Genomic DNA, 27926 nt, shown 5'->3' on the forward strand with positions numbered 1-27926 from the left:
TTATGATTTGATGTCCCTTTCCCTCAATACTTTAAGACCCTTTTATCAACATTAATAAATGCTATTCACTAATCTTGGCTAAGATAAATTACACTTAGGTTGCAAACAGAACATCCAAGGTAGAGAGAGGCCAAGGTTATTAGATGTGCCTGGAACATCTAGTCACATACACACTAAGACCCTTGATTCTGCATAGTGAGTTTATCACTGATGTAAAGTACAAATGCATTTCTCTCTCTTACTGTTATTAAAGGGAATAATGTCAAGTTCATTAGTCGTGTGTGGGAAGAACAACAGGATGGGGAGGGAGAAAGGGGCAGTATGTGTAAAAGGGTAATATACTTTTTTACTTTATATTACTCAAATGTTCACAAGCACAGATATTCATGTAATTTCTTACAGAGTTTTTTTCAAAGCCCATTTCTTCACAAATAAAAGACAACATTACAATTGTGGAAGGTTTGACAAAATTGTTCTGTTTTTCCTATCAAGCTCCCAAAGGAACTTTACAGATGGAACCAGACTGCGACCCCAGCAACCTCCACCTTTCAGTCCATCACACAGAGAGCATCCATGAACAGATTACCTGCCTCTCCACGTTTCAGAGCATCTTTATCCAAAAGCAGTTTTCTTTGTCTTTATTTCTTTTTAAAGCATATGCATTATAAAAGAGCCCAGGTATACCCTAGGCAAAGATCACCGCCAGATGACAGAAAGTAGAAGGAAGATCTACTGAGCTTCCACGCATCCAAGCACCATGGGAGACACGTGACCGCAGTTTCATTAGCTTGACTATTCAATGAGGTATAAGCATCGGACCCTCACTTTGTAGGTGAGAAAACTCAAGTTCGCAGGAGCTAAGAAACTTGCCCACGTTGCACAATTAAGGGTGGAGCTCTAATTTAAACCTAGATTTTCCAACTCCATAACACACATTCTTTTCTGCTGGGTCACTTCTTAATTTTATGTGAGAAAACTCTGGTTCTGGGTAGGAGAGTTCCCTTCCCATGTGATTTTTGACATTCCTACAAATACGAAGCTTTTATCACCACCCCTAACATCTAAAACTCCCACGCCAAATTCCTTACCTCCTCTGACTCTGGCAAAAGTTTAAGAAATTCTCGCAATGTCTCTGATCCATAATGCTCACTCTTTCCTTGATGGATATCTTCTACAATGGACTGAGGAGACCTTGAAAAGACAATTAGTCAGACTGCATTCTGCGCTCGCTGGTGAGCCAAAGAAACACAAGCCAGTGGAAATTAAAACAAATCACCTCCGCCCTGCTTTCAATCCCGCCTTCTTCCCAACCTAATAGGTAGTCTTGTGTGTTAGTGATCACTACGGACCCACTGCCAGAGACAGTGGGGATCCTGAAACCCCACTCAGAGGCCCCTTCACCCAGAAAACCACCCCGGGCATCCCAGAAAGGGTAGACCTTTCTAGCAGCGACCACAAGAGTCTTCTTCGGGAGAAGAGACACTACCCCCTTTGGTCTCCTGAAGCTCCTGCAGAGCCCCTTCCCATCCACTTGGGAACATTTGAACTTCATCACTGTTTGATCACCAGTCCGACCTCCACTCAAGGGACAACCCTACAGATGAATTTATAAATTTCCTGACATGACAGCCCAGGGCAGTTTTCCCTGTATTTCAAGCCACCAGATTGGGTTTTCATGAAGGAAAAGAGCACAAAGTGGTACTTGTGGATTCATCATCAAAGCCACATGTCTGAGAAGGATTTGAAGGCATGAGGGATGACTTTCTCTCATTATGCGGCTCTTTCAGCTCACACCCATGGACCCTAACACTGACAAGCATGGGGAGGACTGAAGTTGCAACTGTGTACAAAAATCTTACTTCTTAAATTGCTTAAGAAATATCCCAATGTTCATGCTCCGTTTTGCATCCAAGACAGTAATCTAGAAAAAAATAGAGACACAGAAGGTTATTCAAGTACAAATAAGAAGAAATGGAGGAAAGAAGAAAATTAAGACCTATCAAAATATAATACCAATTTGTAAGAGAAGAATATGTAAATCTGATGATTAAGTGATATACCTAATATAGTCTTACAAATAGGAAAATATTATTGCAAACTTTCTGCAATGGTATATTTCCCTTACTGTAATAATTATACACTATCTACTTTAACATGATATAATCTTTAATAAATTATATATTTATTATTTTTTTTAACTTAGCAGTTTCCTCTTAAAATAATGTAGTCCACACTTAAAAGCCCTCATTTGGAAAAACTGTCTTCACACAGCAAGAATCACATGAGCTATGAACTGACAAAGTAGAACATAATTCTGAAGCGATTTCAGAGTGAGTCCCAACCCTGATTTAGAGATATGAAAGAAACAACCCTGTTATTTTCGGAAAGGTAATAAAATTCTTCATTTTTTTCTAAAAGAAAAATTTCCTTTCATTCAAAAAGAATATATAAACCCAACAACAGCCCTTCAGGAGGAGGTAAGAATGTGCCCTACATTTTGCTGATTCAGAATTAAAAAGAAAAACCCTGTGCTGTATCACAGCAAGTTGAAGACATTTTTTTCCCCACATTTTAACATCTCTGGAATCCGGATGTGTCTTACAATGTATGAATGACATCTTTTATTTAAAGAAATGCAATGGCTATTCCAATGTACTCCCAAAACCCAGATTTTGGCTCCAATGGGTTTTTAGCTGTTCAAAATTAATAATTTGGAAGAGTTTTATCACAATAGAAATTAGAACTTTTTTTGGCAAGGAAATGAAATACAAAGCCACTTCTTTCTCTGGAAATAAATATCCAAGATGTGTAGCAGAAAGATAACCTTACAACTGCTGCACTTTTCCCAGCTGGTTTTTGGTGCAGGGAGACTAGCTAAAATAGGAATGTTGTTATAATGCTCTTCCTTTCCAAATGTATGTGATTCATTGTGAACAAAAGAGAATCAGCTTTCAGATTAAATTCCTGATCGCTGGGCCTGCTTCGAAGTTTATAGGAAACAGCAAGACTAGCAAGACTGTTAACCAAAGTTAATGGCACTTCCTGGCTATAAGGTTAAATTTTTACAAGAGTATGGTTGCCTTCCTTTAAAGACTAATCTTAAACAATCAGATTATTTACTATCCTAGGGGTTTATTTCATGCTAACACAATCACCTGCCAACCATAAAATAAAGTCCCAAGTTAAAAGGGCCAGCTCCTCATTGTAATCCTTTCCCTGAGGTTGCAGTTCAAGTTCAGTGTGAAGGGAGGGGTGGGAAGGGGGAAAGAAAGAATGGGAAAAAAGCCTGTCAAAGTTATCACCCTTTAATGAAAGCTCATACCAAAAAAAGGAATCTAAAGTCATTGAGACAACTATGTGTTTATCACAATTCATAAGTTAACAAGTAAGAACATGTATATTGATACAGCTACATACATACCCAACGAACCTTCTCTGCACTCACATCTACCCAGAATGGGGGAGTAACTTCTTTTAAATTTCTCTCATGAAATTACCCCCTCCTGTTATATTTGACCCTCGATAGACGCACCCTTCTCAGTCCCCATTACCCCAACCTCCACCCTCATCATCTTCACCCTCCAGCCCTCTGTGACTCCATGCATTTGGCCCAGATCCATAGCTACTGCTGGTGGGAAAGGGATGAGGACTTCACTCTTATTCCTATTTGCCATAGAAGGAAACTGAGCCTCTGAGATGCCATTTTTACGATTTCGCCAAAGCAACATGACTAAGACTGAAATGCTCCTGGGCGTCTCTGCTTCCCTTGCCCTCTAGTTCCTGTGAGTTTTAGTATCACTGAGATGCAGGAATCCAGAGAAGTGGCCGATGTTCCCCACCAGCCTGGTATTCACATTGGGATGTTTCTCAAGAAATGGGGGCAGACCTGGAGAAAGCCGTCCGTCCACAGGGCTGGGCCAGTGCCCTGGGAACCCACAGCTGCATGTGTGGGATGAGGACTAGAAACCTCGCCGGCTAAGAGAGCCTCCTGGAGCCTCTAAGAGGCTTCCTTACGCTCAACCCAGGCGCAGTCACAGCCTGGGACAGCTGTTGGCTCTACAGCCCGAGGCAGGGCTTCAGAAACCGGTCACTGAGAGAATTCGTCAATAGTCATTGGTAGGGGAAAACCTGGGCTGGCCGTGACCCAGCACCTCACAGGGAAAACAGCCCGGCGCCTCCTCCCAAGAACAGAAAACCAGACAGCTGATAACACGGCAGGGGCCGCCCCACTCTCTGGCACCCTCAGATTTGCCTAGTGCACGAGCAGCCTCTTTCTTGTAGGTTATCTCACTCGATCCCTCTAAAGCAGTGTTATAAAGTGTTTGTTGAAATCCTTCAAAGAGGGTTATCACTACACATGTAAATTAGCTTATCTTGCTCCCAAATGCTCACCAGCTCAACCAGTCCGGCAATTGAGAAATGAATGCGTGTGGGACTGCTGGGGCTCTGCAACCATTCAGAGCCGTGGACTCGACACTCGGGCCCCCACGAGACTTGTGGGCTCCACAGCTAAGACAAACTGCCCCAAGAAAAGGGATGAATTGGCCGAGCCCCTCCCTCCCCTCACCAGTTCCAGTCAGTCCCTATCTGCTTTCCTGGATGCAGCTGCACACAGGGCCCCATGGAAGTCCCGACCTGCACCAGTGGGTTCAGCCAGCGAGCTACAGAGCTCCTGCGCTTTCCATAAAGGCCTGTGGAGGAGTCCACCACCCCTGGCCAACAGGTGCACTAACACGGCAGGTATGTGCTCAACTCATTCCATTCGGAGGATGTCCCACCAGAATGTGGGGGGGATTTGCTATAAAATCACAGTCTCCCTCAGTTGGCCAGGGTGCTGGGGCTGTTCAAACACCCCTGGAGGCACTGAGACCAGAGTATGCACTAGGCACTCCACAAATGATGCGCATGGCTATGCCACCTCTCTGGTTAAAACCTCGAAGCTCTCCTGGTTCCTTCTACTACAACGCGTGTACTCTTTCACCTAGCACCAATCCACGGCGAATCTGCCTCCCGTATTCTCTAAAGGCGGAGGGAATGCTTGTTTTCTGCTGTAGTGAAACACACCTAACCGTGTTTACCATCGTCACCATTTTTAAGTGTACAATGCAGTTCAGTGGCACGCAGTATGTCCACGTGTTGTGCAACCATCATCACTGTCATGCATGGCACCCTCCGTCTTGCAATACTGAAACTCTGGACCCGTTCATTAAACCCCACTGCCCACTGCCCTCCCCCACCCCTGGCAACCACCCTTCCACTTTCTGTCCCCAGGAATTTGACTGCTCTGAGCGCCTCATATAAATGGAATCATATACACTACTTGTCCTTTTGTGACTGGCTTACTTCACTTAGTGTAATGTCTTCAGCTAAACGTATAAAACTTTAAACCACTTTTGTTTCAATATGTCAGGGGTCTTCCTTACTTAACTAAAAACAAGCAGTGGTTATTTCAATCCTATGTCAAATTCCGAAAAGCCTGTATCCCCCGGTATGGGCTTAGCTTTTGGGTTTTGATGGTTCTTCATTTTCTTTTTTATTTTTGGTTGGCTGTCAAGTGGGAAGCGTTCCTTCTCCTACTACGAGGGGGCGAGAAATGAAAACCCAGTTGAAGTTTGGGTTTTTTTTTCCTCCTTTCAAATATATTTAAAACACTACTACCTGGTTTTATACTTCTGCATGGAGCACATCCCAGAATGTTAGAATATATAGGGGTCTTCACAAGGGTTGAGAAAGAATGGCTGATACCTGAATTATAGTATAGGAGAATAAAACATTACCTCTTATAAATTTAGAAACACCAATATTCCTTCCACCCTTCCATTCTCTCTCTCTCTCTCTCTTTTGGTAAGGATGTTTAAGTGCTACTCTCTTAGCAAATTTTGATTATACTGTACAGTGTTATCAACTGTGGCCCCCACGTTTTCCATTAGATCCTCAGATCCTTGTACGTCGTATTGTGGTTTCTTTGTGAATCTCAATTTTGATCTTTCCTACTGACTGATACCTTGTAAGATGGTCCCTTTGCTCCCTTGGTTCAGTTCGTCAGCTCGGTTATGTTTAATTTCTTGGAAGGCTACCAAATGACTAAGGTCATCCGTTCCTTAAGAGCATTACAGGTCCCAGAGGGAGACAGGTACAGACCCACAAACCAGTGCGGGGCCTGAAGGAGGCTGAGCAGCACCTGCAACACCTGGACAGGGAACTTCTCAGCGGTGAGATGGGCCAACTTGGGGGGAGAAAGGGTGGAGAGTTTGAGCTGAATCTTTTTATTATTACTACCAGTTATATAAATGTATTTCTAATCGCTTTATTACAGCTTTATTATTGTAATACCTGCAGTGACTTTTTAGGTAACAAAGATATGAGGATGGTAATATTTCATAACCTCTTTCCCCTTATTAAATGTTCCAATTTACTGCTTTAAGTGTTGTTCTTCCTAAAGTCAGTGATTCCCAAACCCAGCTCCTCCCTATCTTCCAGCAACTTCTTCCCCTGGAGTATAATGGAGCTTATTTGTAATGCTTTATACGCCCTTTAGAGTATGAGCCAACCACATAATGGCGGGCCATTTCTGCAGGAGGTCATTATGTTTCAAGGGGACATAATCTGATCCTTGGCACGTGTGAACCTCCAGATGATGGCCTGTGTGGGGACGCTGGGAACGCCAGGTCTCCCGGCTCAGGGCAGTCTCCCGTTCACAGACGGGCGGTGAGGACAGCTGCTCTCAACCCTGGACTTCACTGTATGGAGCGAGCTGGAAGACTTCTTCCTGGTCCTTGTTAGACTACCGCTCTGCTGAGTTGTAACTGCTTTAGAAGAAAGTCTAACCGAAGGAAGAAAACAGCAGGGACTGTATTCTTTACTGGAAAAAAAAAGTATATATAATACTTCTAGCCATGTTGGAGATAGCATGCAAAATTGAAAATCAGTCTGGATAACCCTGTTGTGTGACAATATTACGTAATACGCACTTAAATCCATCAACTTAAACTACCTACCCTACCTGAGTACTGAAGAATTGAAAAGTTAAATTGTGCAATTACACAGTTACGATGATTTCATTTTTCTCTCTAGAATGTTCTCTCTCAGGACCTACCAGTGTGAAAAGTAAAGATACTGCAAACCCATGTCCAGAACAGCAGTACTCGCAATAGCCAAAAGGTGGAAGTAACCCAAGCGCCCGCTGGCAGGCGGCTGGCAAGCAAGCGTGGTGCACGGACGATGGAGCGGCATCCAGCCTCCAAGCACTGATGGCTACCACGCACAGGAAGCTCGAGGACGTTATGCGAAGTGCGATAATGCAGTCACGAAAAGACACATGCTGTGCGATGACACTCACTTAAAGCACCAGAGTAGTCAAACACAGAGAGAGAGAGAGAATGGAAGGGTGGCTGCCTGGGGCTGGGAGGGGGGAAAATAGAGGAGTTAACACTTAATGGGTCCAGGGCTGCTGACTGCAAGATGAGACTTCTACGGACGGAGGGTGTTGCTGGCCGTGCAAGAGCCTGAGTGTTTCAGTGCCCTGAACTGCACACTTAGGAATGGTTAAGATGGTACAGGCCTATGTTACCACCATTTAAAACAATTATTTGCTTTCAGTATTTTTTTTAAGTTAAAGGAAAAAAAAGTAAAGATATACCTGGAGTACAGGGGTGGAGGGAGGTGAGGGGAAAGACTCTTTTCCCCTTGAATTTTAGATTGGACATTGGACAACAAAATGGACATTTCTGCTTCTGCCACGGGTGGGAAAAGATGCCACACTCCCTGCTTCGTCCTCCCCTCTCTGAGGGGTCCCAATCCTCCCTTCCGTTCACCAACACAGACCAGCAAGTACCTCCTCGCCCCTTGAATTGCCATTTGGCAAAATAAATATCCCCAACTGACAAAGGCCAGCTACCTCTCCAGAAACATGGTGCTTTTCTGAGACACCACTTTTTTCCCCACGTGCCCCCATCCCCTCTCTTTCCTTGAAAATTCCTGAAATGCACTCGAGAGCTCAGAGACAATGGTGAAGCATGACCTGCTGGAGAATAAGAAACTTCTGCTGGAAGCGGCTTCTTGCCCCTTCCAAGACTGAGAGGCTCTGCTGAGAAGCAAAAGGACTTTGCATAAAGCAAAGAACAGAGACAGAGTGTGCTCAGCACTAAGGATTGTCCTGAAGAACTCCTCTCAAATTTATGGCACAGTTCACAGTGAATGCTAATCCCAGCATTCTCCAGATTTTATAACAACTAGACCCCCTTCGCTGTTTCGATAGGGCACCACACCACTGGACCCTTGGTTGTTTCGACGGGGCACCACACCCCTGGCTTCAAGGCCCCCAGAGAGAACTCGGGGAGAGGCACTAACACGTTCCTGAGCCAGACAGAAAAGAGGTCAATATTGCCGGCTCAAGGATTCAATAATGCAGGGAGCTGCTACTTCATTCCAGGGCCCTGCCTAGTCTCTTATCTCACCAGCTCCATCTCTGACCTATTTTCTCGGCTCCTTCACACAGATTAAAAAACGAGGCATTTCTGCTGCCTACCCCACCCCACCCCCCCCTTTTTTTTTTTTAGCAGGCAGCATTCTTTCCTTTTAATCCCTGGTTTCCTAATTCTTTCTTCTACCAAGTGGAGGCTTTTCAATTTTTACTCTCAGGTTACTCGACACAGAGAGTTTACACAAATGCAATTTTGGACTCAGTGTATCTAATATACAGTGATCGGATGCTGAGCTTCCAGTTTACTTCCTATGACGCGTTGCTTTATTTTTTTTTCTCAAAGTAACACACTGAGCCTTAACTGGAAACACGCTTCCTAGGAAGTCCATCTGAAAATCGCTTCACGCGTTGGCTCTCTGGAAATGACTTTTCCACAATGGCCATAATTCAGTTCAGACATTAGAGGACTAAAGGCCACTGCCAAACACCTGTGCAAGGAAAACTGAGAGAAAAACTAAGGATAAGATCCAAAGGCTATGTATTAGCTAGTGATGCTGTTTAACAGAAGGCATTTTGTCTCAGAAAGCTCCAGTTCAGCACAGGTGACTGAGTTAGTCGGGGTTTTTGCTTGTTCGCCCCACTGGAGACAAACCACCCTGGACTCCAGCACAACTGCTCCAGCGGGGAAACCGCGGATGTGCGGAGACAGGCCAGAGCTGAGGAGCCCGCGACGGTGGCCCCAGACGGCATGTTCTCTGCATGAGGTCATCATCCGCCGAGATGTCTGGGAGGGTCGGCATGCAGGCTCCTTACACTTCGTCACTACTCAGCTCAAGTTCACCATCTAAGGCCATTTCAGTCGTTCCCAGAGCACGTTCCCTCGCATTATGTTACTCCTTAGTGATCCTAGCAAGTTTTGAAAGGTTTGTGACCTCCCACACTCAAAACCACGTCCCAGTCTTACCTCCTCTCTCGCTTCCCTGAAGGACGAATTCAAAGGCCCTCCCCTCCGGAAAACGGAAGGCTTGGTGGCGGCCTCCTGCTGCCCGAAGAGCTCCTCAACGGTCTTCGCATCGATCTGGTACTGATGCTGCTGCTTGGTCGCCAAGGTCCAGATGTTGGTTTTGCCGCGCACTTGCTCCTCCGGAATGGTTTTCCAAAAGAAGCTTCTCATCCGCTTTTTCTTACCGACGTGGCTGTAGCCGTTCACGTGAGAAGTGGGGGGCAGTCCTGGCGGCGGAGGAGGGACCAGAGGCCCCTCGGGGAGTGGATGTGGGGGAGGGGGAGGAGGGGAGGGAGAACACCCTTCCGCTGAATATGATGGGCATGGTGGAGGCGGAGGGGGTGGTGGAGGAGGAGGAGCGGGGGGTGGCGTCTGCTCAATCATGAATCCAGCTGCTGTGGCGGTAGTCCCATTTTCTTTATCACCGACCAAGGAGACACAATTCATAACATGCATAGTACTGTTGCCTTCCAAGGAGGTAATTTCTTGACTCTGGGGTAGCAGACACAAACCTCAGACTGGTGTCATACGTGCTCACCCGCTAGTGTGCAGGCAGAGAAAACGGCCCCTGTGCCGTGTGTCATCTTCCACACCTGCAAGGAGAAAACCACGTTACAACCAGCCTGGGAAAACAGTCTGGCATGAGCCCTTCCCGTCGGAAGCCAGTGCCGTCCTCCCAGAGTAACTGGCCATTAAAATCAATGCGGTGCAGTACGTCCAAGGGAGCATGCGAAGGAGCTGATACTTTTCTAAACGTGACCCACGGTTGACTGCCTGGAAACGGTGCAAACACGGCAGCAGTAAATCCAACTTGGAAACCTTCCATTAATCGATAACACACATATCTGCTGAGAACCCACTGTAGGTTCAGCAAGAATTGCTCACTTTATGAATAAGCTACTTGTTCATGACCTGGCTCAGTGTCTCTGGACAATGGATACACGGGCCCTGGGGAAATTACACAAATGCCTGAAGTGTTAGGTGTCAGTGACCCTGCCTTCCTCCGGGATGGACATGACCCCTCCCAATCAGGTGGCATCTTCCACCGTGCATGTAATAGGCAGGGATTTGGAGATAATAAAACAGGGGCCGAACTCATCTCCCTGGAGACAGAGTCACCGTGTTCCTGCTCTACTTGGTGACACGGCTTCCCCCAAAACAGAGGAGAGAACACTGGACGCGAAGATAAAAGGCTCCAACTCTGAATCAAGCTCTACCACTCACCATTTCAGACCAGTCACTTCGCCCCACTGGACTTCAGTTTCTCGTCTGTAAAATTAGGAGGTTGGGATATATTACCTGACCTCCACCATCGCTTCCGATGCTATCACTGTGGATTCTAGTTAAGCTGCTCTCTGGGAGCCATCTGCCTCTTCCGTGACACTATCAGAACCTGTCCCTTGTTCCCCCCGATCCACACGCACGGTCACTGACTGGCTTTAGGGGCCTGCATTTTCCCTGACCTTTAAATGTTTGTTTCTGGTGTGTGTGGGGGGGGGCATGGACCTGATGCAGGGAGAGGGGTTAGAGCAACTCCATTTCTTCAGGTGTGAGCCCAGGTAGGGGAGAATGTGGAAGAAGGGACCCTCTGTGGGCTGAGGGGTGAGCGCCTGATAACATGGGTGAATGGAAAGGGGGGCTGTTCCCTCCAGGTCGTAAAGGGCCACACGGAGGGGCTTTTCACACTGGACTGCGGAGCGTGGTTGTCCTTTTTCAGCATCGCTGCCAGAGCGCTCTCTCTCTCTCTCTCTCTCTCTCTCACACACACACACACACACACACACAGAGTCACGGTGGCCAGACAAGACTGGGTTACCCAGGAGTAAACCATCTGCTCTCACCAACTCAAATATTATGAAATGTTTTACACAGAACCACACATGAAAGGCCAGACTGCGTTGGAAATGAGAGTGCAGATTCCAAAAACAGACTGCTTTTCCTCAGACCCTCAGATGTGCCACCTGAGGTGAGGCAGGCTCTTAACCCTACGTTCCAGCCCCTCTTCTTTCACAGAAGGATATTCCGTTTCATGGGCTTGTATAAGAGCACACGAACTAACACACACACGGCCCTTACCAGGGTGTCTGCATATAATTAGCTATTAGTAACAACTGGTGTCATAGGTACATACAATTTCTGATTCTTTTCTCAGGCATTACATTTGCTCCAGAATATGTGTTGGGTTTATAAAGTGCTCAGAGAGCTAGAAACCTTCAATATTTCCACTACCTGCTCTCTAAACTACTAGGTTTTGGAGACTTGTCCCTTTTTAATACTCAGTGATTGTATATTAAGTTATCTCTATCAAGAACAGATGTTTTTATGTTTGAATATTTAAATCCTGAAACTTATATATGGCAAGAAAATCACATTTCCAATTATTAATTGAATAACATTTTTCAAACAATTTTTATCATGTTTAAGTTACATCAGCAACATTAAGTATATTCACACACAGTGTTATGTAGCCATCGCCACTAGATAATATTTTTAAAGGGAAAAGGGAAAATATTTATCCAAGCCAGCTTGCAGCTTACTTGGGATGCAACTGGCTTTTAAAAGGAGTTTTCATAATTATCATTAGGGGCATAACTAGGCTGTTTTCATAGTTGGCACCGCTAAAGCAAATGACTCATTGTCAATTACAGTTTATAGTTACATTTAAACTCTTCTTTTTTCAAGACAGCACAGGTAATCTTGGCAGTTTATCCTCACATATTTTAAAATACTTCTGTACATGAAATATCTCCTGTATACAGGAGTTCTGGTCCTCCAATTCACTAATTATGTATAGAAGAGTTGCTAATCCCTCAATTCCAAATACGTTGTCTTGTTTATAGATTATCCCTGTTAAGAATGGTGATAAGCTAAAAACAAAAGTCTCCATCCTAGAAAGCACTACCTCACTCGGTGCTGAGTAGATACAGGCATAGGTGTGCCACTGAACCTCCCTCGGCAGATGCAGAGACCCCAGTGAGTAGTGGGAAAGACTGCACACCCCCAAGCCGTGCAGCAGTGCTGTCTTCCAGCACCAAACCTCGGAAAGATGCAAGTCTCTTTGTAGTATTACACATTACACAGGGTAAGTATCAAATAAAAGCTTGGTCAAAGTAATAAGTAACATGTGTTAACTATGCATTGGCATGATTCAACACCCCCCCCCATCTTAAGAAAGAATATTATTTGAGGCCTGGCCGGGTGGCTCAGTTGGTTGGAGCATGGCCCCATACACCAAAGGGTTGCAGGTTTGATTCCTGGTCAGGGCACATACCTAGTTCTGTGGGCTCAATCCCAGGTCGGGGCACGTATGGGAGGCAATTGATTGATGTTTCTCACACCCATGTTTCCTTCTCTGCCCTCATCCCCCACACACTTCCTTTCTCTCTAAAAAATAAAAACCAAAAAAGTCAATAAATATATCCTCTGGTGGGGATTTTAAAAAATCGTTGTCTGAAAAAGTTCAAGGAACAAAAGAAAATGGGCAACATTGTTTCTGGTATGTTGTTTGGCTGATTTTATCCCAGGGTAACATACAAGATTCTTAGGCCCCCCGGACAGTTTCTGATGAGTGAGTTGTCCAGCCACGATTAGCTACGATGCTAATTATTTTATCACTGGTCTCAACCGGGCTTCAACAGGGCTTCCTCCCCGGCCAGGATTTCTCACGTCAGACAGAGGTAGGAGAGAGTGCAGAGGGACATTCTAACCCTCTCCACAGCCTCAGCAGGCATGGAAACAGAGGCTACACAAAGAACATCTTTACTTCGGTACTATCTCCGGTAAAGGTGCAAGCGTGTACGCCCCAAGCATGCGAGGAGAACACAGGCAATCTGAAGACTCTGGCTGTTCCTCACGGCTGGCAACGGCCAGCAGGGACAACGGCCAGCAGGGACAACAGAATTAGCCTTGGTTCTGTCTGGAAAATGTCAAGTATCCATCAATCTCCCCTGGGCAGACGGACAGAGACAAGCTTGTGTTTAACGTCTCACCTACGGGCTGGGGGCCTCAGCGGCAGGGAGGGTGGCTGCTCAGGCTGACAAACGCTCCTCGCTGAGCAAAATGGAGAGGCTTACTCCATGGTAAGGCTCCAAACATGAGACCTTGAAGTCCCATGCATGCTGATCATGACCCAGCACAGGTGTGCCTTGAGTGGCGGACACTCCTGGGGAGGCTGTAGCTCAGCTGAGCATCTTTTCACTGTTTGGATTTTTAATAAGGGGACAGCGGACCGTGTACTTGGCCCTTGGCTCATCAGCAAGCAAAAGGTCTTAGAACAAGAACGTTCCTGGGGTCTCCAAAGGAGCCCTCTGCCCACTTCCTAAACTCTCCTGCCTAACAACCCCATTGCTTTCCTCTTGGAGTCAGAAACATAGCCAAAGCTCTCTTCTCCTGAACAGGGAGGGTGGGAGGGAAGAAAGAGTGGGTACACTTTATTTCAGTGTATTTCGGAGGAAAACACGTTCCTGAAAGTCAGTTGAGAGCTTAGAGTTTTCCTGAAGGAGAGTTTAGTGGGTCCTTGTTGCTAGCTGGTCGCTCACCCCTAGGTCACCAATCATCAGAAGCAAACGCCAAGGAAAAGCCACACCAGAAAACCCTTCTACCTGATTCCTGACATGTGTCACAGAGGAGGTGGGAGCAGGAAGGGCTGGCCCACACCCTTCTGATGACAGACGGGGGCAGAACATGTCAGATATGGAGAGAAGAGACAGAAGAACTCACAGCCCTATTTTACTTGAGGGAAAGGAAAGGCTGGGGAGAGTACAGGCAATTCTAAAATAAGGAATTTTTGCTCTCACACCAGGAATTCACTGGGAAAAGGCTCCTCCCCACCGCCTATCTTTCAATACCTTTATTAAACACAGAGTGTCAAGCATACAGCCCAACCAGAGCTGGCAACGAAGGCTGTTTCCAGCCAGCGTGTTTAATCTGCAGCAAAACAAACACTTCGCAGATGCCCGGGAGCGCGACACCCTGCGAGCTCAGAAAGAACGCCTGTTTTTGAGTGTGCATTTTCAGTTTCTCTCAGTGTCCCCAAAGCAAGGAAACACACACACACACACACACACACACACACACACCCCAGCGCCAAAGGATGCTCCGGAGAGAAGGAAGGAAGCGCAGGCAGGCTCCTCGTTCCAGGCAGACAACTGCGGGTCATTAGAGGGGGTCACAGACGGCCGAACCGTTTCTGTCCAACACACGTCTGAAAATGACTAGCTCCTGAAGAAATTCGACGTGGGGGACTTCGGGGGCGAGACTTCGTTCAACAAGTCTGGATACACAGCAGTTCCCTAAGTCTCTGCGTTGGCCAGCAGTCCGCCACGACCCCCAAGCGCGCCCCGACCACTCACCAAAACGCCCCCCGCGCGGCCGCACAAAAGCTTCGGAGAGCGCCGCGAGCCCCCGGCCCGCGGCGGCCAAACAGCTGCGTCCGCCGGAATCCCCAGGGAGCCCGTTCCGCGTCCGGCGGCAGCAGGACCGGAGCGAGTGGGAGGTCCCCGCGGACAGCACGCGAGCCCTCGGCGGTGTCCTTATCTGGACCCGCGGCAGGAGGGCGGGGTGGCCGGTGAGAGGCGCAGGCAGACGCCCACACGCGCCGCGCGGCGTCCGCGGCGGCCCGGGAGGGCGCGCGCCGGGGAGGGGCCGCCGCCTGCCGTGCGGGGACGAGCGGGGACTACGGGGCCGGTGCCCGGGAAGGGCTTGATCCTCTGCCTGCCGGGAGCACGAGCCTCATCTCCGGCAGAAGCAACCGGAGCAGCCGGCGCACCGCGCAGCCCCACCGGATGGCTGTACTACGGGCCGGGGGGCCGGGGGTCGCCAGAATCGCCAGACCCCGCCCCCGCCCCCCGGGGGCCCGGGCTTTAGCGCTCTCTCCACCCCCGCCGACCCCTCCCCTAGCCCGGCCCCTCAGCGGCACAAAGCTCCCAGAACCGGGGGGAGGGGGCTAACCAGGGGGGCGTCTGTGCTTAAATCTAAAGGGCAGATCCCCTTGTTCCTAGACGTGGGCTTCGTCCCCTCCTCACCTCTCGGAGGCGACACCCCCTCACCTCCGAGGTTGGGGTCCCGGGCGCAGGGAAGAAAGCCTCATCGCCGCACTGCGGCTCAGCTGAAGGCGGCGGGAGCCACCGGCGAGAAAAACCGCAGAGGGAGACTCCTGGTGTTTGGTCGGAGAATTAAACCGGGAGCCCGCTGTCCCCAGGCTGGGGCACGGCCACGGCTGGAGGTGACCCGCCAGCCCACCCGCTCCCCCCGCCCCCCAAACTTCTACAAGTGCAGGGCGCCGCTTCTAGCCTGAACTTCGCAAGGCCAGAGCGGTGTGCAAGAGCAAGAGAGCCGGCTCGTTCTCGGTCTTCGCCAACCCCGCACCCAATGTCAGAGGGGCACGTCGGGCGACCAGGGACCCGGCGCGGCGCCCCCCAGTTGCGCGCTCTTGGGCAGGTGGGAATCCAGTGGGGGCGCAGTTTATCCAAAAGACTTAGCAACTAATGTAAAAATCAGCCCTCCCAGGGCCAACCCGGAGGCGGCCGGCGACCTAGGTTGTTCTCCGGACGCGGGTCCAGACACGAGCGGGTCCAGATCGGTCAAGGGACCGATCGCTGTACTCAGTGGCCCGGGAAATGCAGTCGCCAGAGTCACCTGGCTGGGTGTGTAGGGAGCTCTAACGTCCGGAGCCTTCCCCGTGAGGCTCGAAGGCAGCCGAGACTCAGCACCCCAGCCCGGCGTCCTGGGTGATCTCCGCCCCCCGCCCTCCCGAGCAGGCACCCGCCGGGTCCCTGTGGCTCCCGGAGCAGCAATCGGCTCTGCCTTGGCCGCGCGACTGACACTCACCCGCGACCCGCGCTCCCCGCGCGCGCTCCGAGGTCCCGGCGCGGCGGCCTGTTCCCCTGTCACTGCAGCCTGGGCTGCCCGGGACTGCGAGGGGGCAGGACGGCGCTGGGCGGGGCTCCGTGCGGCCTCAGGTAACAATGCTGCGAGCTCCCAGCCCGCCGCCAGGCCAGCACGCCCCTTCCTGCTGGGCCCCATCCCCCTCCCACCCTCCGAACGCCGACGTCGGCGCTGCGGCGCTCACCTCCACCTGCGCGGGGCCCCCGGGGCTTGGAGGTTGGCTCGCCGCACGGTGCTCCGTGCGGGCCCCGGAGGTCCGCCACCCAAGGAAGTAGGGGCGGCGGGGGACGGAGATGTACGGACAGTTGCCGAAGAGCCAGGTGTCCTCGTGGAACCAGCAAAGGGGAAGCTCCAAGCTGGCTTCTGAACAAGCCGGAGCCTTTCCACCAAGGAGCCTCTGCGGTAGCCTCCCCGGCACTCTCGCCTGTGTACACGCGCGCACACACCCCTGCACGCACACACTCCGCGCACACACCCAAATGTGCACCAGACCATACTCTGCCTCGCGCTTGTCTCTCCCCGAAGCGCTAGGCAGCACTTGGGCGAACTGTCCCTGCCCACGTAGCCTAATCCCAGCCGGGCGGAGCTCCCTTTACTCCTCAATGGCGACTATAACAGGAACCTTTTGGTCGTATTCAAGTCTGATCGCGCGAGCACACGGCGTCTGGGGAAGGCTCTTCACTGGAGGAAAGGGGGGGAACAGAGTAATCGCATCTTTTTTCAAAGTGACTCGTGACGCCAACCAGTGGGAAAGGAGTAGACCGAGGAAACTTCTCTCTGGCAAACCAGCTGGTCGGAAATCAGCTGCAGGGCGGGGAGGCGCCCTCCCCGGGGATGAAGTCATTGCTACCTTTGACTCGTGAGCCCAGATAACAGACCCGTGCTTTTACTCCAGCCCGATGACATCACCCTCTCCACCCTGGTCCTCAGCCCCTGGACTCGCAGGGCAGAATTCCGACCTTTGCGTGGATAGAAAAAGAGAAGCTAGGAGAGTGAAAAACAGAAGAAACAAATCCCCACGACAAAATCCATCCCACCAATAGCCCATTTCTTAGCGGCGGAGAGAAATCCATCCTCCTCAGACCACAGAAAGTCGCCAGCAGTGGGAAACGTAATAGAAGAGAAAGCGCCATGCTCAGGGAGTTAATATCAATCCCAGGGAGCGGTCAGTGTGACTACGGAGGCAACAGTTAAATGACAGAATATCAAAAATAAGGAGCAGAATGACCTCCTCTCCTTTTCTACTGTGTCAGCCTCCTACATGAGGCACCTCTACCCACTGCACACTTCCCACTCCTTAAGCCCCCTCCAGCCTGAACCCTCCCCCACCTCCCCCCATACTGAATATGTGCTCTAAAATCAGTCCCCTTTTTGAGAGGTCAAGTCCAGTGTCCATCCTCAGCCCACATTCCTTTCATCTCCCTGCAGCATCCTGGCCTGCAGGCCTCCTCTCTGCCTCTCTGGCCTCCTCTGCTGACCCCTCTTGTCCTTGGGGGACAGTCACTGGATTCTCCCAACCCTTCATCTCATTATCCTATGGGAGTGCCTTCTGACTTCAGCCTGGACAGGCCCAGGTTTTGGGGGGCCTGAAGCTTGTAAACCTCTTCAGGGAGCTTTTCAAGTAGAAACAATTAAAAAAAAAGCTTGCAAACACAACAGTAGGTATGTGTCCAGGGAAAATCAGGAGCATGAAAATTTGAGCCCTGAGACAAATCCACTATGTCACGGGACTCTTGAATCTATTGTCCCTGTAATATCTCAAATCCAAATGCGGTGTCCAAAATCAACTCATCTTTTCTCTCAAAACTAGTGCTCTTCCTGTTCGCACCCCTTACTTAAGACCTGATTTTTAAAATTTGAAAACCCAGCCTTCCTCTGGCTCTCTCTTGTAAATCCCTTGTACCCAAGCTAGTACTTGCTACAGTTGAGCCCTTCCCTGATCAAGTACTATCTCCTACATCTGTACTTTATATTCACTGCCACCACACCAGCCCCAGTTAGAAGAAAGGGAAACTGTTATTTACTTGCTACTGACCATGACTCAGGGCATCACGACAGGGCCTAGAAACCCTACGTTCTGTGTCCTAGTTTAGAGCAGTTACACTGAACTCCTGCATCCGCTTCCTCAACATCCTTTCTTCTTCCATTCTGATTCTGTTGTTGGTTCAGTAACTTTAAAAATGTGATTTCATCCCATTACTTACCTGCTCAAAACCTTCTACAGGTTCATATATGTGCCCACAGGACAGAACGGCATTCCTTGGTCTCTCAGGCGGCTCCCTACCTGTATCTCCCACAGTCCGGAGCATCCCGTTCCACCCAAGCAGCACATCATGTATATTTTGACTCTTATTTTCTATGTTGTGCCTGTTCGGTGGCCAAGAAGTGCTTGAATAGAACAGAACATGACTCTCAAATAGGCTTAGTGTCTCATTGGATTGATCTAAGGCTGAAGATCTTGAGGACAATTTATTCTTTATCTGTTAGTATCAGGATTGTGAGCCACACCCTCAATTCACCCAAGCTTGTGTTTGGGAGTTCAGACCAGCCATTGTGCTAGCCACTTTGTCTAGGAGGAAGGCTAGAGAGACTTCTGAGGCCAAGTGTGCCCAAATTCAGCCCAGCCCCTGGAATGTGTGGCTTGGAGGTGGCTGCTGCTGCTCCCTTGGAACTCTGGAGCAGTGGTCAGTGTGGCCGGCTTGCAGAAGTGCAAGCAGAAGTGCAAGCCAGCCACACCTCTCAGGGACTGTGTTAGCAGCTTCGTGTGGCCCAGGCAACGGGCCTCACAGGTGCCAGCTCCAAGCCTGCAGAAGAATTCTCTGTTTGCAGCTTGCTCTTCCCTCTCCCAGCTGACTTTTCTAGACCGTTCCATTTCCTTTGCCCAATTCATTTTCTTTCTTCTAGCTTCACCTCTTCAGCCCCGAGGAGCTTTCAGTTTCCTGCAGAAAGTATTTTCAATCTGTCATTAGGAACCACTGAGCAAAGACTCAAACAAAAATGAATCAAATTTCAGGATCCACTGTAAAGGGTAACAGGCTTACGGTTCTAAAATAGGCTTATTTGCTTAAGGAACGAGTCTAGGATACGAGCTGGCTCTGGTGGCCCTCTTGGATCCACAGTGCACACACTGAAATGATCCCTCTGGCGTAGGAGTGCGGCATCAAACTGATTTTTATACTTGATCATATCCAAAAGGCCGAGAAGCCATGGCATCAAACTGATTTTTAACCACCCCCCTCATATAGATTGACACTTGCTTAATCTTTATTCTTCTTTTTTTTTAAAGATTTCATTTATTTATTTTTAGAGAGGGAAGAGAGGGAGATAGAGAGAGAGAGAGAGAGAAACATCAATGTGCAGTTGCTGGGGGTTATGGCCTGCAACCCAGGCATGTACCCTGGCTGGGAATCGAACTTGCGACACTTTGATTCGCAGCCCGCGCTTAATCCACTGAGCTCCGTCGGCCAGGGCTTATTCTTCTTAAAACATATCTGATGAGACCAATTGTTCAGATTTTGATTATAGGCTGTGTCTTGGCTCTTAAAATTGGAAACCACGGAAGAAACAAACTACCAACTCTATAGTTAAACAGATTTGACCCTTCCAGCAACAATCATTTCTAAGAGAACTTGCTAGACCTTGTGTCCTTCAAAGGGTGGAAGCTGTAGAATAAACAAAATAAGTAGAATCATTGCTGTCACTATGAATGCAAATTTGCATCACATATCTCATAGGCAAAATGCAGACACTGAGTTACTATAATTTTCCAAACAACTTTGAAGTGACAAAATGATGTCTTATTTCTGCAGGCTAAGACATTTAAACAGTAGGTTGCCTTCAAATATAGTAAAAAATAAATAAAAAATAAGAAGACTAGGCTCTGATCATTAGGAGGAGAAACTTTTTCCTAGATGCTATGCAGCAATTTCTGGAAGTTTACATAGAAAATGCTCTCACATGTCATGCTACTGTCTCTGCAGCATGTTCCTTGCCAGAAGTAAGTACGGCACTTTGCCTATAATAGCTCCTGATTTGTGTGAGGGCAGGGGGCATTACAGACAACCCCTACCCAATGTAGAGGAGTGAGGTAAGCAGACACCTGATGACCCTTGTCCCTGCCTGCCTACCTTTCCATAGAGCAAAGTGCCCATTTTCTCCCCTCTATGGTGTGTGTGTGTGTGTGTGTGTGTGTGTGTGTGTGTGTTGAGGGCAGGGATGGAAGAGGAGAGCAAGGAAAGAGAAACACAGTTGGTCTCTGAACACAGGGGTGAGGGGCACCAACCCCCACACAGGTGAAAATCCACATATAACTTTTGACTCCCTCAAAACTTGAGGAAGAGCCTCCTGTTGACCGAAAGCCACACTGATAAAATAGTCAATGAGCATGTGCTTTGTATATGTATTATATACTGTATTTTTACAGTAAAGTAAGCTAGAGAGAGAAAATGTTATTACAAAAATCATAAAGAAGAGAAAACACATTTATAGTACTTACTGGGGGAAAAAGTCCGCCTGTCCGTGAACTCACGCAGTTCACACCCACCGTGCGTGTAGATCGCTGACTTGTCGCGAGACACCCTTCCCTGCCAGGCCTCTCTTCCGTTGGCAATTAGTACAGCGCCTGGGGAACAGATTGGTGTTCGATGTAAATGTAGGGTCTGCCTGTTATTCAGATTTTTAGGAGGAAAACAGCTTTAAAATGTAACACAGAAGTGTACCACTTCTTTCCAGTATCTGTCACCAAAAAAGTGTGTGTCTCAATAAAAGGAATTAAGTTCAAGAGTATGTCAGGTGTCACTTTCTTTGGCTACTGGTTTTAACTGTTTTCAAATCACTTACCCTTCTCAGTTAGAAAAGCAAACAGTAATTTGAAGTCATGACACACGCAGCGCAGGCAGTGTGCAAACAGAAACCCAGTGAATCAACAGATCAACGGCATTGGTATGTGGTGGGCACAGTGTGCGTGTGCGTTTCTGGGGAAATACGATGTGCCCGTCCTGTGCAAGGCTTCGTAGGGCACACAGATACAGGTGCAAGGGCAAGTTGGTGACTTGGCAATTTGTAAAGCCCTCTGTGCTTTCCTTGGAAATGAAGTCTGTGCTCAGTTTAGTGGCCTAGTCAGGAACAGTCCCTTTGCACTGAGATGGTGTATGTTTGGGTATGATAGCAAACAGTAAGACGAGCTCATAAAAATGAGCCTCTTAATATTTCTCGAGCCTATTACTTATAGAAACAATGAACATGGGCCACTTTTGGGAAAAGTGAAGAGGGTAAGCCGTTTGGTGGAAGTAGCATTATGCAACTTTTGCCTGGCCTGGGTCGCAGAGAGGATCCCGATGTGAACACGCAGCGCACAGTCAGCTCACAGCTACACCCCCCAGGTGGGCCTGACCAGGCTGAAGCTGGAAGACTGGAGGCTGCCGTTAAACCCAAGACTCCTCTCCACTGTCACTTCCAACTGGCAGGCCTGGGGGGGGGGGCGCTTGGGGGGGGTGGGGGAGAGCATCCTGTACTTAACTCAGGGAGGGGGTGTTGGCCATTCAGCCATTTGTGGCTTAAAATGGGCGAAAAACTTTCCCTTCGCATATCTAAGTTCCTTTTATCTAATACTTTTGTGCCTATGCTCAACTTTTGGTGTTAAATTGTGTATTTGGTCCTAAAAGAGATTAAATTTATCTACACAAAGTATTTTTCTATTGGTTGGGGTTTCTTGGGACAAGGCTAGAGAAAAGAGCAAATGACTTTACTTCTAATTTGTCTTAAAATGTTCCCAGTTTTCTAAGTGAAAACGTGGGCTTGCTCCCTGCCAACACGCCCCCCACGCCCCTTTGGGTAAGCCAGTTTTGGGAGTTCTGAGTGTTGGACTGTGGCCTGTGAGGTGAGTGATGGGCAGTGTCCCCCCCCCCTTGTCTGTTTTACTCAGGGAAGGGGGTGGGGTGCAGGGAAACACACAATTAAACACAGGACTTTCATTCACTCGGTATTATTTTTTGTGTGCAATGGAATTATTTTTATGCTACAACCACCTTCACACACACACAGACACACAGGAAGCAATGTCTCTTCCCAGGGAAATTGAACACCCTTCACTGTGAATTCTTTTTTTAAGCTTTTATTTTTATTTATTTTTAGAGAGGGGAAGAGAGGGAGAAAGAGAGAAAGAGAAACATCAGTGTGTGGTTGCCTCTCATGCACCCCCCACTGGGGACTTGGCCTGCAATCCAGGTGTGTGTCCTGACTGGGAATCGAACCCACAACCCTTTGGTTCGCAGGCTGGCACTCAACCACTGAGCCATACCAGCCAGGACTCACTGTGGATTCTTATTCCCCCAAGTTTGGGCTCACAAAGTTACATCACATTTGTAACTTAAGAGGAGTATAAATAAGGGGAAGCAGAGAAAACACTAGATGTTTATACATTTTCATTCCTCCCTATCCCCCACTATCAAAGATTTGAACATGCTTTCTAGCTTTGCATTCTTTCTCTACAAGCATGCCCTCTTTACAATGTATCTCAGGGAGGAGGCTGCTCGCCCAGGGCGCCTGCGGGAGGGGGAGCAGGGGAGGGGGCCCTGCGGCAGCCCCTCTGTACAAGAGCCTCACAAAGACGGGGGCCCCTGTGATCCGTGTGCTCCGGCACGGGGTCTACAGAAGTCACCGGATGGTTCCGAGACCTTTGTCCTGTGTGACAGGCTGGGTAGAGGCACCGTAAGGAAACCAGAGGGGCTGATTCTGCAGGCTAGGGCGGGAACAGGGCCACAGGGGACAAAAGGGGGAGTCATGGAGATTATGACTCACACAAACCCCACACGTTTATTCACATACAGGCTTTTAACAAAAGTCACAGTTATTTTACTTTAGGCAAAGTTCTTGGGATAACCAATACAGACTTTTTCATTTTTTTCATGGTGTGTCTTCCCTGTCAAAATAAGCTGACTTCATTAGCCTGGAATAATCAAAACTGTGATAAAGGACTCTACAGGAATTGTTTTCAAATTCCAGAAAGCCATTCTGGCAGGTTCTAAGGCTCCCCTGGGCGACCTTGAAGCACTCCTGCACCCGGGTCCTCGGGTGCCTGCGTATAACCCACACATTGGAGCAGGCCATTCACTTCTTTTCCTTCCCCAAAATGGGACCACCTGGGTTGACCTCCAGGGGAAACTAAGGTCACATACTAAACTGCTGAATCTTCTGATCAATAACTTTCCCAAGATGACCTAGAAGCTATGGACAAATTTGGCCTCTTTGCCCAAATAGCTGGCGCTACATTCTGTTAGGCTGCTGGCAAGGGGGGAAAGTTAAGACTCAAAGCCTATGAAAAATAACATTGCATGATATCTATGATATCTCATTGCATGGTGAGATTTGGCTTATGATACACTGCTTCACAACGTGGAGAGGGCCGTTTCCACAGGCAGAGCTGCCGTGGTAGGGTGGTAAAACGTGCAATTCTGCACCCCCCACCCAACACACATACGCAAGACCTTCCAATTCAGAGCTTAAGGCTGGCCGTTTCCCGCCACCACCAACAGCAGGTCTGGCACACTGGTCCTTCCTCACCCCTCAACCATTCATTCCCAGGACTGGCATAGCCTTTCTTCCCATTAAACCAGAAAGTCTGAGGGCTGCCTTATTCATCTTCGTGTCTCAGTGGTGTCTACTCCTGGGGTTCTGACAAGGGTTGGTGAGTCCCTGTGTCTGCCAGCTGAACTTGGTCCTCATCACCAGCGAGTGACACCAGGGGGCCTCTAGTCCCTCACAGCTACAGGCACAAGCAGTGATGAGCAACGTTACTGACATAACTGAATACCTTTATACGCACACACGGCACAGGAAGGGCCACAGGGATGCTCGTGATAATTCTGCCCTTGGGAGGCTGCTCTGAGCCAGAAAAGAATCCACCAGCTAAGTGTCAAGCTCTTTGAAGCAAGACCGAAGAGCATCCGAGAGACCAGCCAGGCAGCCTAACATTTTACGGTGACCCGAAGAAGCGCAGGCAGGGAAGCATTTCAGAAGTCACGCCAACACGTGACCCAAAGCAAGGCAGCCGGTGCTGGGCTGAGAAACACCTCCAGCTTTGACGCGGTGTGGGAAGCGGAGGGGCTGCGATTGGCTTCTCTCTTGAAAGCGTGTAGCCTGGTTCCTCCACTTCTTTTCGGGGCCACATCGAAGGGTTGCGGATTCCTGATCTCAAAGACTCAGCATGTGCTCGGTCAGACAGGCAGCCGACTCCACCACGGCCTGGGGGAGCCGCTTCTCCAGGCTACGTGCACGAGACGCCAAAGGGGCTGCTGTAAGGAAGAAGGATACTAGAATAATGATCAGTCAGCACACTGGAAATTAAACGAATCATGAATGAAGGTTTTCTTAATTGGGCGATGTCAGTTCGCCACCAGTGAACAGAAATTCACATAAAAAAATGAGTTAAAAGGGCTCACCAGGCAGTGTTCTTCCTAGAGAAAGTGGAGGTCAGTGTCGAGGTCACTGGCAAGGAAGTCTGGAGAGGCTTGAACTGAAGCTACTTGTGTCTTGGGGGAAAAAAGACTTGTCTTCATTGCTCCAGCCACGAGCACAAAGAGTGACTCCAAAAGCTCAAAACCCCAAAGACGGCACAATGATCTCTTACTATGCCACTGCACTGTTCTTAAAGGACAAAAAGGCAAGTCAGGGCCACAGCCTGCTATAAAGATTGAACACACTTTACTTTCCCTCCCCTTGTAAATCTAGGAAAGGTCGCCTGGTTTTAAAAATAGTCGTTAGACTTAGGGCTGTTCATCTGCAATTTCTAACTGATTTACTTGATGTCAGCTGTTTAATTGGGAAAAATGCTAACTAAACTTCAGCTAAAATATAGTGAGCCTTTTTAGAGATGTACAGTTTAGATGACATAAAAGACATTACTTTTTAAAAGACCATACCACAGGAAATCCAAAGGATGAAGTAAAGGTCTGGCCTTCTGTTGAGCAACTATCAACTTCAAACAGGCTGCTGTAAACACTTTGGTAGGTATGAAGCACATGGGGACCACCACCAAAAATTTGCAGGAGATATACAAAATGTAAAGAGAGAAGAATGTAAACACAATATTATAGAAAGTCATCAACATACAAGAGGAGAGAACGGGAGAATAAGAAAGGAACCGGGAACTACAAAAACAGTGAAACGGCAATAACTACACACCTATTGATAATTTAAATGTAAATGGACTGAATGCTCCAATACAAAGAGGAAGAGATAGGAAGAAGATGCAGTACATACATACAGTGCAGTGTTACTTGGCCATATGAAGAATGAAATCTTACCATTTGGGACAGCATGGATGGATCTGGAGAGAGTTATGCTAAGTGAAGTAAGTCAGACAAAGACACATACAACTTGATTTCACTTATATGTGGAATCTAAAACACAAAATAAACCAAGAAACAAAACAGACTCATAGAGACAGAGAGCAAACTGGTGGGTTGCCGGATGGGAGGGGTGTGGAGGCTGAGTGAGGAAGGTGAAGGGATTAAGACGTAGGAACGATGAGTTACAGAACAGTCCTGGGGATGTAAAGTGCAGCTCAGGGACTGCAGTCCATACTATTGTGATAATGCATGGTGTCAGGTGGGCGGGTGTTAGGACCTATTGGGAGGATCACTTCGTAAGTTATATAAACCTCTAACCACTATTCCGTACACCTGAAACTAATATAATATTGAATGTCAACTGCAACTGAAAAAAAAAAAAGGGCCTGGCCTTCTCCGGGGGCCACTACCAATCCAAGAAGAAACCGTAAGACCCACTTCAGGGACCATGCGAGCCCCTTGAGGGTGCAGTGGAATCAGGTGATGAAAGTCAACACGGGCAAGATAACCGGTCATTCGGCAAACACTCATGACTGTTTAAACCTGGGTTTTTTTTCAAGTCACTCGATAGTACCAGTGATTACACGGCAACCATTGCCATGGTGAAAACTCAATTCTCCAAACACGGTCTGGCCTTCTCTGCTGCTTTTATTATGGATGTAAAGTAGTTAGAAAATGTTAATCCACTAGGTTTTCCATTTTCTGACTTAAGTCAGGGGTGAGGGAACAGGAAACAGAGAATTTGAGAACAATGTAAACATCCATTATTTATTTGGGGAGTTCTTTAAAGATTGAAGCTCATTCACTTAGTTAACAAGTGCGAATTGAGGAAAATTTGGCCAACTCATAAAATGCTTTTTTAGATTGAGAATAAGTTATTAAAAATTACAAATGTACAAACATATTGTCAGCAATCCAAGTGACTATAAATGAAGCAATAAGCAGCTAAAGTTTTAAGAAATCTAAGTATGAAATAGTAGTATATGCTTATTTATGAAAAGGGGGTCAAAACCGAGACAAAAGAAATCATTGGTGTTAAACTGAAATAAAGTTAGTGTTTTATTTTTGGGCCTGACTTCTCTTATAGTTTCAGTAGCTATTTAGAAAGTTGAGGGGAAAGAGAGAGGAAAAAAATCTGGTTTGGTGAACACGTGTTTTCCTACGTGACTTTTGTTTTCTAACCAGCCTCACACCCTGCGCTACGTCTGCTTTTTCGGCCTCTTCCGTTTCTGCAATCTTTGCTGAAAAACAGAAAACGGTTCAACTGGACACTCTCCTGAATCTCTGTGTTTCCAAGTACAGACCAATTTCTTGCAGAGGCCAGAAGGGCACAGGCCTGTGTTTCCTAATATACAACTAGAAATCATTTAGGGAAGGATAAAAATAAGTTCACCTGTGTAAATAATTGAGTACTTGATTCGTTATTCTGAAAACTTAATTTTAAACGTTTTCAGCAAGATCAACCAGATTAAAGTTAGTTTTCTTCTCCCTATCCCATAATACTTCCCATCTGAAAAAAAAAAGTTTTACAGTGAGAACTTGCTCTTTTTTCAGTTGAACTTCAATAATCTAAGCTCCAAGATGTGGTGAGGACTAACCTGGTTGACCTTTCTCTTCCCACCGGGCCCCCACGCCGGCAGGTGTGCACTTCACCCCTCAGATACTGACACGAGCACTCACGCCTGCGCCACACGCAGCAGGCTATGTGGAAGTTCGAGTCCTGGAGCGTGACTTTTGTCTCGGACCCACACAATGGTATCTTGCTCCTCTTTGGTCTTCCTGACGAGTTACCAATTCATGATGCACCAGAGTTGCAGAAAGGTTGCCATGTTTGATGGAGGATGCTGATGGCACAGCCTAGCTTAGGCCCACAGAAAACAGTGCTTTTTTTTTGTTTGTGGAAGTCCCACTTGTGAAAAATGTAAGTGAAACTCCCAGCTCTGACAGTATAATAATCAATTAAGGGCACAGAAATGGAGTCACCTCTCTCAGACTGGGTCTAATTTCCCTTCCTCATATGAAGAGTCTCCTCTTTCCTTATCAGAGTTTAACACCAGAGTAACAAATAGCTCTCAGTTTATTTAGCTACTAAGAGTCAACCTCTGTTTCACAGGAACAAAGCTGAAGTTCACAGTTTGCTGTACGTCAGGAGGACCACTTGGCAATGTACTATAAAGGCCCATTGGTGCCGGGAAACCTGCTGAGCAGGAAACCTTCAAGTGGGAACACAGGACAGGATTTAGCGAAAGTCCTCAGACGAGGAGAATCG

At 47.9% G+C, this 27926-nt stretch overlaps 1 protein-coding gene across 6 annotated transcripts in view; it reads right to left on the reverse strand.

Moving 5' to 3' along the window:
* Positions 1-16950, reverse strand: part of FHDC1 (FH2 domain containing 1) — a 37674-nt gene extending 20724 nt beyond the window's left edge. Inside the window, exons 1-6 of one of the 6 annotated variants that reach the window (XM_045831605.1) lie at positions 16254-16296; positions 12697-12809; positions 10650-10694; positions 9387-10018; positions 1860-1921; positions 1089-1191 (exon numbers count right to left, since the gene is read on the reverse strand). In XM_045831605.1, coding sequence (XP_045687561.1) covers positions 1089-1191; positions 1860-1921; positions 9387-9881 — 660 coding nt within the window. In that variant the 5' untranslated portion in view covers positions 9882-10018; positions 10650-10694; positions 12697-12809; positions 16254-16296. Of the gene's footprint in view, positions 1-1088; positions 1192-1859; positions 1922-9386; positions 10019-10649; positions 10695-12696; positions 12810-14776; positions 14930-16253; positions 16345-16494; positions 16853-16932 lie in introns of those variants that run through there. The other 5 variants (XM_045831601.1, XM_045831607.1, XM_045831606.1 and 2 more) reach the window with 5 other exon arrangements.
* Positions 16951-27926: the final 10976 nt, after the last annotated feature.

Source organism: Phyllostomus hastatus, unplaced genomic scaffold (genome assembly GCF_019186645.2).
Source record: "Phyllostomus hastatus isolate PE091 unplaced genomic scaffold, TTU_PhHast_1.1 phas_contig_159, whole genome shotgun sequence".
NCBI lineage: Eukaryota > Metazoa > Chordata > Mammalia > Chiroptera > Phyllostomidae > Phyllostomus > Phyllostomus hastatus.